General features: G+C 42.0%; 1 protein-coding gene across 1 annotated transcript; it reads left to right on the top strand.

Moving 5' to 3' along the window:
• Window positions 1–2,048: 2,048 nt before the first annotated feature.
• Window positions 2,049–3,550, top strand: LOC138839383 (homeobox protein ESX1-like). The gene is made up of 3 exons (XM_070038955.1): window positions 2,049–2,141; window positions 2,378–2,744; window positions 3,432–3,550. Exons 1-3 carry the CDS (start codon window positions 2,075–2,077, stop codon window positions 3,520–3,522), a joined length of 525 nt encoding a protein of 174 aa, XP_069895056.1. The 5' UTR covers window positions 2,049–2,074; the 3' UTR covers window positions 3,523–3,550.
• Window positions 3,551–12,716: the final 9,166 nt, after the last annotated feature.

The raw sequence follows: 12,716 nt of genomic DNA, 5'->3' as shown, positions 1-12,716 counted from the left end.
TGAACCACAATCCTGAGGTCTCAACCTCCTGAGTATTAGGATTACAGATGTGACGCACTGTTGCCTGGACAACGTGTACTTTTACAAAGACCAATCACAATGTTCACATTGGGTTTAATGACAGCCTCCTATTGCACCTACCACACACTTTGTGCTGACAGCAGGAGAAGTGAGGTGTTCCCACCTCACCTGAGGGATAAAAGCATCAAGGTGAGCAAGACTCATCAAGAGCTTTTCAACACTTACCCACAGTGAAGTCTTCAAAGTGGAGCAATTTATCTGGAGTGATTGTGACCGGTGCAAGGCCCCTGAAGCTGAAGTTGTGGCCAGCAGCCAAAGCTTCAGTGATGCTTGCAGCTAAAGCATATCTTCACCAATGCATCCTTGAAAGTGTTCAAAGTAGTCAGGGTTTTGCAATTAGTCTGATGAGTCACCCCAGAATTGGCTACTCCTTGAATAGCTCCCGGTTTATTGCAACAGGGAGGAAGGAATGTTCTGACAAAGGTAAGTCTGCTGAGGCCCACATGACATTGACATGGAAAGTTATATTAAATAAGGCTTACAAACTTAGCCATAAACATTATTATTATATATAATAAATATATAATACCTGTATATTATATACATATACCAACATTATATATGTGTGCATGTGTGTGTGTGTGCGTGTGTGTGTGTGTGTGTGTGTGTGTGTGTGTGTGTGTATAAAATATTTGCTGGTCTTCTGACATCAATTCAGGGTTTTGGTGCTGTGCCTGAGCTTTTGTACTCAAAGCTAGTGTTCTAGCACTTGGGCCACGGATCCATTTCTGGCCTTTTGTGCTTAATTAGAGAGAAGTGTCTCATGGACTTCCCTGCCCGGGATCTCTGTGAACTCCACTTCTGAGACCTCAACCCTTTGCATAGCTAAGATTATAGGTGTGAGCCTTGGACACCTGGAAACTATGACATTGTTAACATTAAAAATCCTTGCTTAGCAAACTCCCCCAAAATTCCCTCAGAGAGGGTGTACCCTCTCTGGTCCTTTACCTCTCTCAATAGGAATAAGGAGCAGGAGATGAGGGGAAAGGCTCAGTGGTAACTCAAGCCTACACATCTGCTCAGTCAGTACAGGTTCCATTTGAACTTCAATAGAAGATGTGAAGGTAGAGGCTCACCAGGGCTACACAAATCAGCATGTGTTGAATGTTCCCCAGTTGCATCAAGGAGGAGTGAATGGGACACTTGCCATGAGGACATGGGAGAAGGGTTCTACAAGTGGGCCCCAGCATGGAGTAGTGGGGTTTTTCTCCAAACTAAATAGGTTTCCTGGACCTTTCACTTGAGCATTCAAAGTGTTCTGGAAACACAATCTCACACTTCTTCTGTTCCCCTGACCCTCTGAAGAACAGTTCAACCTATGCTTTCAATAAAACAAAACAACAAAAAACAAATAAAACATGTATCAGGTAGTTAGCTTCATCACTAGGCCTGTTTAGGTACTTTGGGAGATAATGGATTAGAAGGTTGAGTGGTTCTCAGAGCCCTCACCACAAGGCTCCCTGTATTCCGTTGCATATGCTGGAGCTGTTAGGGGCTCTGGGTTGTCTGGACCTCAGTAGTTCTTGAGGAGTTAAGGACACTGTGTCTTAAGACAGCTAGTCTACACAGAGGTGTGGATTCAGGTATATTCTTTGGAGAGTGGTGTGAGGGTAGTTCCTTCACCTCTCCCCATGTCTGAAGTTAACTTGGGAAATTCTCACATCCACTTTGTCAGTCAGGGTAAAGCAGGAAGTGGAATGGGGGAATATTGGACTAAGCTACTGTTTTAGCACCCACAATAGAAACACAAAACCGACAGACAGACAGACAGACAGACAGACTAACGTCTGGCAGCCACGCCCTCTACTCTATGACCACACCTCACAGGACCTAGTGCCTCATAAATGAGTGGCCCCCTCCTACAGTACAGCTAAACCTTGTGAGGACTTTGGACTTCAGAACTTCAAGGCCCGACGTAGCGCCGGCCCCAGACGCCGGAAAGGAAGTGGCAGTTAGGAGCTGGGGAGGTGCACACCTTGGAAGGCATCACGATATGGACCTTCCCCAGGGAAGCAGCTGCCAGAGCCAGGAAGCTTATGGGCTCCAGGAAGAGGTTCAGGGTAAGTGAACAGACAATTTAGGGTGAATTCCCAGAAACTAACCTGAGGACAGTTGAGCGGAGGGGTCGCTCCACTGTCGCCATTTCCATGTGTGGCCCTCACTTCGAAGTCCCTAATGTCGAGGTAGGTGATGGCCTCCACCACCACGTGATCGCTCATCTGGCTCTTGCTCCTCATCTCTAGATATCTCCCATCTTCTGATCTCTGGGAACTTCTCTCTCCTTCCTCCTTTTCAGATGTGAAATCCACAATGACTTTGGTAACTGGAGGGGAAGGAGACGAGGCCGGAGACAAAATATTGTGTCAAGATGAGCAGGGAGCAGAGGGAGACGGGAGCTGCCTGGTCTTAGGAGCTCAGGACACCATGGAAGACTATGACGACCAGAATGGCAGCAAAGGCAGTGGTGTGGGGAAACCCATGCAGTGGGAATGGGAAGAGCCAGCCTGGGAGGAGCCTAAAAGGGAGGAATTTGCCCAGGAGAGTGCCATGGCATATCAGCCTCTGGATATGGATCGCAGAGTCTACTTCCCCTTCCAATATTTAGAACTGGAAGAGCTGGAGAACATTTTCTTACGCATTAACCACCCTGAATTGTTCGCTGGGTAAGTAGCTTCCTCTGTTTGTTTGTGCTTTTTCCCCCCAACGTGGTCTGTTTTGTTCCTGATCGTGTTTGCCTTGTTCCCAGTCTCCTTCCCTTCCCTCCTCTCCTTAGGGGGCCTAAGGCCATTGACTGTGTGTACCAGGGGGACAGGTGGACATCAAGGTAAATACATGCGGTATAGAAATAACACAAGTCAGGAAACTTTGTCCTCCTACTATTATTAATAACATTTCATTGGAGTCAGGATCGACGTTCGGGTGAAAATGAGGGACAAATCTTTTATATATTTAAAACTCAAGCTGGGGGTTTGGCTCTACGGAGAGAGCTTGTCCAGAATGAGCAAGGCCCTGGTTTTCATCTTCAGCACCACATGGAAACACAAGCAATCCCAGAACAATGGTAAAATAAAACTTTGATGATTTGACCATCACAGTCATTTTCACTAGTGTAGAATTTTACATGCTATATTGAAACATCATTAATTAGTCTCAGATGGTTTTTTTAGTATCTCCTTAGTTTATCAACTCAAGAAAAACTGTCCATGAAGGAAACCTGGAAGTAGGTAGAATGAGCTGTGGTTTGGATGGACAGACTTTTTTTTAATGAGCATAAAAACGTGTGTTCTTACATTTCATTTCATTTCATTGGCAACTCCAGATATAGACCATGTGCTGTTTTCTCCCCTCAGGGAGGAGCTTGCTATAGACTTGAGTGCTACTGAGACCCAGTTCAGGGCAGTGAACCTGAAAACACATGATCTGTCTGGGCAGACATCCTAAAGCCTGCTTCAAGAGTTCAACCCGCCTCCTAGATACGTTCAGGTGTGTGTGTGGCTTTCGTACTTCTTCTGTGCTTGTGGGACAAAGTTTGAATGATTTTCTAATCAGAAATTAGATAAATAAACCAGAGTATTTAAAGAAATGTCTGTTACTGGTATAAAGGACAAATGACTCCTGCACTAAAATAGATAAAATAAAGTTGAATTTACTTGAACAATGGAATTTTGGGAAACTCATCTGTGTGTAGACATGTTGGGCATCAATCTGACTTGGGAAGTATGCAAATTATTAATGCAGCAAGCAACTAGCTTAGGAGAGGTTTCAACTGACACTTCAGTGAAAACTATGAAGCCCAGGTATAGACCTTTAACCAAATTCATGAGTGAATTTGCAAGTGTTTCGACATCAGGGTAAGGGAATAAATATACACACAGAGATCCCGGTACATGCGTAATTACTGTGTGCTTAGTTATGGCAGGACTGATGGGAGGATACAACTTTGAAGTACAAGTGGCTAGTTATCCAGCTGTTGTTTTTAGTCAGGAGTAAGGAGAATAGAAAATGGCAGCCTAAGGATCATTGTGTCACCCTGAAAAGGTTGCTAAAATATCTTAATTATCATGCTTCATGTTGAAAAATACCTAAAAACTGGATTTTTAAAAGATTGGTACAAACAAGAACAATCTTCAACAAACTTCAACGAAGATATAAATTCCCTACACTTTAATAGGTACCTTGAGAATATGCCACAAAGTGGGCTTAATGAATGCATATTTGCTTGAGAAACTTCTAACATCTCAGAATTTTTCATGTATTACTGTACTATTTTTAGATAGTAAGTTTTGTGAAATCTGTTCATTGAGGAGCGTGTGGATGCTCTCAGTTCAGACTAGGTTCTTACCTATATGAATTTGATACTTTTTTGGTTTGGCTGAAGCACTGAAAATCAATCCCTAGGTCATGGAATCAAACGTTACTACTTAAGACCATGGAGAGATGTCAGGTGTATCAAGGGACTTTCTGTTCAAAACCAAAAATAAGGTATGCCAAAAATATGGTATGGTAACTGCTTCATAGCTTATGAGTACCAGGAAAGGACCTGCAGGCCTAGTTCTGGGAAGTGTTGATGAGTTTGGACCATTTAGGGTGATACTCTCATATTCCACAGACTGAAATATGAATATGAATCCAGGTGGTCAGTAAGTGCCCTGTTAAATCTGGACACACTAGTCTCTGGTTCAGCCATGACTGACCTTTCCTTTTGAGAATACATTTTAGACTAAAGAACTTTCAGAGGAGAAAGGCTCCTTAGTCAATCTTAATAACTGCTGTTTTTAAATCATGCCTGCAAGCCAGGCACCAGAGTCTTATGCCTGTAATCCTACTACTCAGGAGGCTGATATAGAAGATTATGGTTTGAAGCTAGCCGAGTCAGAAAAGTCAGAGATTCTGTTTCTCATTTAACTGTCAAAAAGCCATGTTGTTGCTATGGCTCAAGTGGTATACCACAAGCTGAGTTAGGCCGGCAAGGAAATGGGGGTGCTCTGAGCTCAAACACTAGCAGCTTCCCCCCAAATTCTGCCGGAAGTACCTATACCTAAAAATAAAGTGTACATGACTGTAAAAGAGGGACTGTTTGTAGAGAGAAACAATAGGAATCAGAGTTGCCAAAGAGTTCAAGAGGGAGCTAAGTATGTTCAAAATGCCTCCTATGCATGTATGGACGTATCTCAATGATGCACTAATGTGCAGTTAGTATATGCTAAGTTTTAAAAGTTGAAAAAAGCATAGATCAAACATGATCTCAACTCATAGATGTCACATATTTTTATTGGAAGACTGGCCATATAAACATTCTACGAAAAGGTAGGGAAATACAGTAAGAAGAAATTGATTGAATTTGCCATTCTGTTTTACAGATTAAAAAATAAACCAAAAACATCTGAGGTGGGCTAAGAAGGTGACTCAGTGGTAGAGTTCTTGCCTTGCGTGCATGAGGCCCTGGGTTCGATTCCTCAGCATCACGTAAGCAAAAAAAGCCAGAAATGGCATTGTGGCTTAAGTGGTAGAGTGTTAGTCTTGAGCTGAAGATCGGAGGAACAGCGCCCAGGCCCAGAGTTCAGGCACCACGACCGGCAAAAAAACAAAAAACGAAAAACAAAACCCTGTGATGTTTCCAACTCTTTCAAGATCACACAATCAAAGTGGTGATTGAACCAATACCAGAAGTGGGACTGCAGTGCTTTGTAAATTTATATCAGCATTTCAAGGGAAGACTAGACAAATGATTGAAGTTTCTCTTAGGGATATTTCATGAGGATACTCTTTTGAAGCTCCCACAGTTCAGATAGAGTTTAGGTGGTTTTATTTATTTTTGTTTTGGTCGGTCATGGGGCTTGAACTCTGGGCTTGGGCGCTGTCCCTGCACTCTTCAGCTCAAGGCGAGCGCTCTACCGCTTGAACCACAGTGCCACTTCCTCAGATAGAGTTTAGAATGGAAGATAATTTACTATAGGATTTAGATATGTATTCTAAACAGTTTGTTTCCGTGTTTGATTTGAATCATGTAAAACTGGTCATCAGCATGTATTTCTGCTGATTGATGAGAGGCTCTAAGAAAGCGACAAAGGGCAAAGGAAGCAGGGATGAGGATAGTCAAGATGAGTCCCAGGAACGATAAATGGCCTGGTGAGAATATACATGGAATAATCCTTTTCCTTGATAACTTTCTCAACTCTCCACATTCTCAGTCTCACTCTCCATATTAATTATTCAGATATTTAATTTCCTTCATGTTTTCTCACTACATTAAGACACATGCAGATAAATCTACCGATGATAATGATACTTTTTTTGTGTGTGTGTGGCAAACCGGTATTGTTAAATACTACCTAGTGAAATTTCAAAAACATTTAAAATACTAACCATCCTAGGTCCGGGCTCATAGCTCAAATATGTACAGCTGTTGACTGGGCTCAATTTCCAGTTCTGCAAAAAACTAAAATAAAATCCTCATTTTTTATGCCAGTGTGTTATAGGGAATAATTAGTTTTATACAAATTGGGGAAATAGGGCTGGGAAGGTGGCTCAGCGGTAGAGCGCTTGCCTTGCATGCATGAGGCCCTGGGTTCAATTCTTCAGCACCACATAAGCAAATAGAAAAAAAGCCGGAAGTGGCGCTGTGGTTCAAGTGGTAGGGCGCTAGCCTTGAGCTGAAGAGCTGAGGGACAGTGCCCAGGCCAGAGTTCAGGCTCCATGACCGGACACCCCCCCAAAAACAGTTGGGGAAATACGTTGTTTATGTAAATTTAATTTTAATTGACTGTTTGAGAGCAGTAAGAGGAGATGGAGCCACAGAGGAGGTTAAAAAGAGCCCTCTATCAGTCTGCCATAAGTGACTTGAGTATGGAGGGCCTCTGGCCCAAGAATGCAGTTGTCTGAATACTGCTTCACTAACTTGGAATTGATGGTGCATGTGATGAGGATTTCATAGTGGTAACAATGCACATAGATAATTCCTAGGGGGTATGGTAAGGATGAACTGCGTTGACATTTTGAAGACTTTACAAGTAACTTCAGCGTGTAGCCTCACCTTCCTTCACTTTTGTTCACAAGGGCCCAAGAGAGGAGAAAGATAGGGCTGCTCTATAGTAGCACATGAGGAACATGAAGTATTTTCCTTTGAGGACATCACAGACCATGTGGTTTTAGACCAAAGTGGCTCCAGTGATGAAGTCTCTTCTGGATACTGCCTGTGTGAGATCTAGATCTATGGCAGAAAGTGTGCCAGGAAATGTGAATTTTCCTCAGTGGCTATTGTGTCTCTTGGCATTGTGTATAATTTTCTAACTTGGCATGAAAAAAAAAAGATAATGCCTTACTGGGGTGTCCAAGAATTCCGTGAAGAGTCTGGACTCAACACAAGGAAGAAGACTTGTAACATGGTAAATAGTTATACGGCAGGGTTTACCTCAGGTCTCCATCTTCTCAGGTATATATAATGAGGTGGAGGCAGGGAGATAGGAGGCTCCTGCAGTCTCTATTTTGAGACTACTGGTGTGTTGTTGGAAAGTGAAAGGATTAGAAGGATCAGAGATGCCCTTTTCATTTCCAGGATGGGCTGAGGAATTTGGAATGGACATTTGAAAATAAAGGCCCCATTAATCCTTTCATGAAATCCCTAGAATATGCATCCTATTATGCACCTGATCTTTTTAATGTAGTTTTATTTTATTGTAAGGGTGATGTACAGATGGGTTACAGTTACATAAGTAGGGTAAGCAGTATATTTCTTGTCGAACATTGTTACTCTCCTCTCTTGTTTTCTCTCGCTTCCCCTCCACCCCCCCCCCCAATTTGTAAAGTTCATTTCCAGCAGTGTCTTGTGAGAATTGCTATTGCATTGATTCACCCTTTGTCCTTTGTCTCACTGTCTTGTTATTCCACTTCCCTTCCCCAAATCAGCTAAACGTATATATAACATTCAGGGTCCCAAAATCAAATACAGTGACAACAGGGGTTAAACCAAAGGGGGAAAAAAAAGAAAGAAAAAAACAATAACTTCCTGCAGGGCCATCCAAAAAACATACAAAACACACCTGTCTTGCGTCATGCACTGACCGCCACTGAGAGTTGGCACCACTGAGCTCATGTGCTGTAGCCCCCATGACCGCATTGGACCCCCACTGAGAGCCCACCGCCACTGCCACCAGACATAGAGACCCATCAACAAGTCTCTCTTTTCCTGCTCAACACCAGCTCCAGAACCTGTGAGTAACCCATACTGGACGCTTCCCTTGGGGAACCAGCTCTCCCTGGTGACCCAAACTTCCCTGAACCGAACTCCAGCCTGAAAGAGAGGGATCTTATGTGAAGAGAGCAAAGACCTAAACTTTTTTCCTCAACCTTCCGTGGCTACCTGGGAAAGACTCCTGGGACACAGCTCTGCTCCACTCCTGCACCAACAAACCACAAATCCCAACTCTATGCAAAGCTCCCACAACCAGACCCGAGAATTGGATTCTAGATAGGATCCATATCCCCATGTCAAGTGCATGTTTGAATCCAACGATGCCACAAGGAAAGCTGACCACTGCAAGGCAATTAAAGCTCTATCAAGAGACAGAATAGAGGACATCAAGGAGATTCAAGATCCCCAAACAAACTGGAAACCTCTCGTTTATTATTTGTCACTATTTTTTTAGTGTGTTTAATTTTGTAATTTTCAAAAACTTTTGGTACCCTGGTTTTGTATATACGTTTATTTGAATTAGATAAGAGAAGGGGAACAGCAGAATGGTGAGAAAAAGAACAAGGGGAGAACCAATGCAACAATGGCATACACAAGATGATATGTTGGAAATTATCTGTACAGCTTGGGGGTGGCTTTGGAGAGGGAATGTAGGGGAAAAATGAGGGAAGGTGTAACAAGTTTTACAAGAAATGTACTTATTAACTTACTTATGTAACTGTAACCCTCTATACATCACCTTGACAATAAAAAGGAGAAAAATTAACTCCATAAGCATTTATTCTAATTCAGATTAATAAAAACAATTTTTTCCTCATTCTTCCTCAGTGCTACTCTGTTTGGTTTTACATATAGAGCAAGGTGATTACTAGGCTATTGTTCCTGTTTACATGCACAATTAATACAAACTATATTTATGATTATTCAAATTTCTATTTTTCTATCAGTCTTAGTATGTATATACATATTTTAGAAGTATGCATGTATGTAATGTATGTATGTATGCATGTATTTTTGCCAGTCTTGGGGCTTGAACTCAGCGTCTGTTTGCTCAAGGATAGTGCCATACCACTTGAGCCACTTCAGGATTTTTCTGTTTATGCGGTACTGAGGAATTGAACCCAGGGCTTCATGCATGCTAGGAAAGAACTCTACCACTAAGCCACATGCCCAGCCCAGTAGTTCTAATTTTGCATTACTTGTATAAATACATAATTTGTTTTTAAAAATTTTATCCTCTTTGCTACTCTTTAAATTTATTTTATTTTTATTTTTCCTCTTTTCTCTGAAATTAGGTCTGAGTTCCCTTCCTTCTGTTCCTTTCCTTCTATATATTCCTCTACTCTTATCTGTACCTCCCTCATTATATCCCTCAATTTTTCTCTTAACTTCCCATTTAATCCAATTCCCTTCATTCCTAGCCCTTCTCTCCTCCATCATTTTCTTTAGTCTGTTGATCCCTAATTGTTTGTATCTGAGTTAGACTGCCTTTGGTTCCATTTTGACTGAGCCTAAGCGGCTCATCTTGTTATTCTTTCTGTTCAGACTATTTTATCACTCATCAGATCTGTTCACTGGGTACAACTGTATGTAATCCCCACTGCTGAACCACAACATGCCTCCCCATACAAAGAAAAGGAGAGGTAAATAGGGATAGGGGAATACCTATGTATGATTTTGAACCGCTAACGTCTATACAACTATAGGGTACCAGGTTGGTTCCTGTCCTAAAATGGTGTTCTCTTGTGATATTGGAATGGGTTTTGTTTCCAAATGGGCAAAACAAACCATAGAAAGACAAGAAACATGGCAAGTCAGTGAACCTCAACTCCCACTGAGAAGAAACAGGCAATAGGGCAGTCACTGAAAGACCTGGAGGATAGTTCTCAAAATGCTTTTGAGAACACTGCTGGTAGATATGCTGAATGAAAAGATCGAAATCTTGCCCACGGCTATGCATGAAAGTGATAAGATTGAGCAAAGATTAATAGAGGCGGTCATGGAATCCACAAAAAGAAATATGAATGGATTCCAACCGAAGGAAAGGGAGTCCAGTGATATATGGCCCCTCAACTAAAGGATTTGGGAGAGAACACCGAAAACCAAATAAAGGAAGTAAAAACGTCTATACAAGATCTAAAAGGAAAGCTTCAATAAAGAGATTGAAGCCATCAAAAATGACCAGCTAGAAAGAAGGGAGATAAAAAACAAAGTAGAAAGTCTTGACAGCAGATTAGATGATGCCGTAGGTAGATTGTCTGGAATTGAAGTTAGTCTAGACTTTCTAGAGAAAGGACAAGTATTCAAAACAAATCTAAGAAACCAGATAGATCCCTATAGGAGATACCAGACACAATCAGATGGCCTAAACTGAAGCCTGATAGGATTTGAGGAAGGCCTAGAGAAAGAAAGAAGGTAATGGAATAGGAACTATATTTAACAGAATCCTAGCAGAGATAGGCCCATCCAGATACAAGAAGCTTTTAGAACCCCAAACAGCCCAGACCTGCAGGGCACCCTGCCACCATATTATAATCCCCACAGGATCAATAGAGACCAAGGAAAGGGTCCTTAAAGCTGAGGGGGAAAAGAGAGCAATCACCTATAAAGGAAAACCAATCCGAATAACTACAAATTTCACAGCAGATACCTTGAAATCAAGGAGAGCCTGGAATGAGGGATGCCACACCCTTAATGCAAATAACTGTCAAACAGGAATAGTGTACCCAGCTGAGCTCTCATTCCTAACTGAGAGACAAATAAAAACCTTCCACAGCAAGGAAAAATTGAACCAATAAATATATGGCCACCAAACCAACATTACAGAAAATACTCAAACACATTCTACACACAGAAAATCAACAAGAACATGATACTGGCAGAGAAATGGCCCCTAATCAGAGAACCAGGTAATTATAGTAAGAATTTTGACAAGTAAGAATTTTGACAAGGCACAGCCCATACAAAGGTGGAGAATATGGCCAGAACTAACAAACACTTCTCAATCCTGTCAATATTAATGGACTTAACTCTCCAATTAAATGACATAGACTGACTAGTTGGATCAAAAAGCAAGATCCATCTTTCTGATGTCTTCAAGAGACACGTTCCGCCCCCAAAGAACAATCATACTCGAAAGAGGAAGGCTAGAATAAAAATCTATCAAGCAAATGGCACCCATAAACAGGCTGGGGTTGCAATCCTAGTACCAGAAAAAATCGACTTCAAATTAAAATTTGTGAGAAGAGACAAAGAAGATCAGTACATACTAATAAAGGAATCTCTCTAAATATCTATACACCAAGTGCCAGAGCACACAACTACATACACTACTTACACTAAAAACAAACATAGATGCAAACAAATTGATCGTTGGTGACTTTAGCACACCACTGACACCTCTGGGTAGACCAACACGGCAGAAGCTCGACAGAGAAACTTCAGAACTAAACAACTGCATACACCAACTAGACTTAAGAGACATCCACAGGATATCCCACCCAGCAACACCAGTAAACACATTCTTCTTGGCAGCACAAGGATCATTCTCCAAAATAGATGACATTTTAGGGCACAAAGCAAATCTGTGCAAATTCAGAAATATTGAAATTAGTCCCAGCATTCTCTCCAGCCACAAGGGAATACAATTAGAGCTCAACACCAAAAGCCACCACAGAAAATCCTGTAATGCATGGCGACTGAACAACACACTTTTGTATCAGCAGTGCATCATTGAAGAGATCAGAATGGAAATTCAAATGTTTATGGTATGTACAAAATAGCACACAAAACACCAGTTCCTCTGGGACACAGAAAAGGCAGTAAGTACTCAGAGGAAAATTTATAGCTCTGAGTTCTTACATCTCAAGCCAACAGTTCTTTTGCTCCTTCTACATTCCACCTCGCCAAGTGTTAGATTCTGTGGATCGGAAGCTCTGCAACGTTATACAAGCTACCAAGAAGTATATGGAGTCAAGCATCAGTGGCTTATGGGTACAAACCTAGCTACTCAAGAGTCTGGAATCTGTGCACGGAAATGTTGGGACAAAAGATGAACAAATTCAGCAGTGAAACGCACTAGACAGTATTTTCAAAATGAACTACAGGATTTGGGGAGGACGGAAGTTGGGAGGGAAAACACTGGGAGAGAAAGAGGGAGGTGGTACCACTGTTCGAAGGAAATGTACTCATTACCTGACTTGTGTAACTGTTACCCCTGTTAAAATAAGAGTCTGGAAGGGCTGGGAAGGTGGCTCAGTGGTAGAGCGCTTGCCTTGCATGCTCAAGGCCCTGGGTTTGATTCCTCAGCACCACATAAGCAAAAAGAAAAAAGCCGGAAGGGGCGCTATGGCTCAAGTGGTAGAGCGCTAGCCTTGAGCTGAAGAGCTGAGGGACAGCGCCCAGGCCCAGAGTTCAGGCCCCACGACCGGACCAAAAAAAAAAA

Source organism: Dipodomys merriami, unplaced genomic scaffold, assembly GCF_024711535.1.
Source record: "Dipodomys merriami isolate MVZ:Mamm:240054 unplaced genomic scaffold, mDipMer1.0.p SCAF_3, whole genome shotgun sequence".
Lineage (NCBI taxonomy): Eukaryota > Metazoa > Chordata > Mammalia > Rodentia > Heteromyidae > Dipodomys > Dipodomys merriami.
This window is presented reverse-complemented; position numbering and strand designations above follow the sequence as displayed.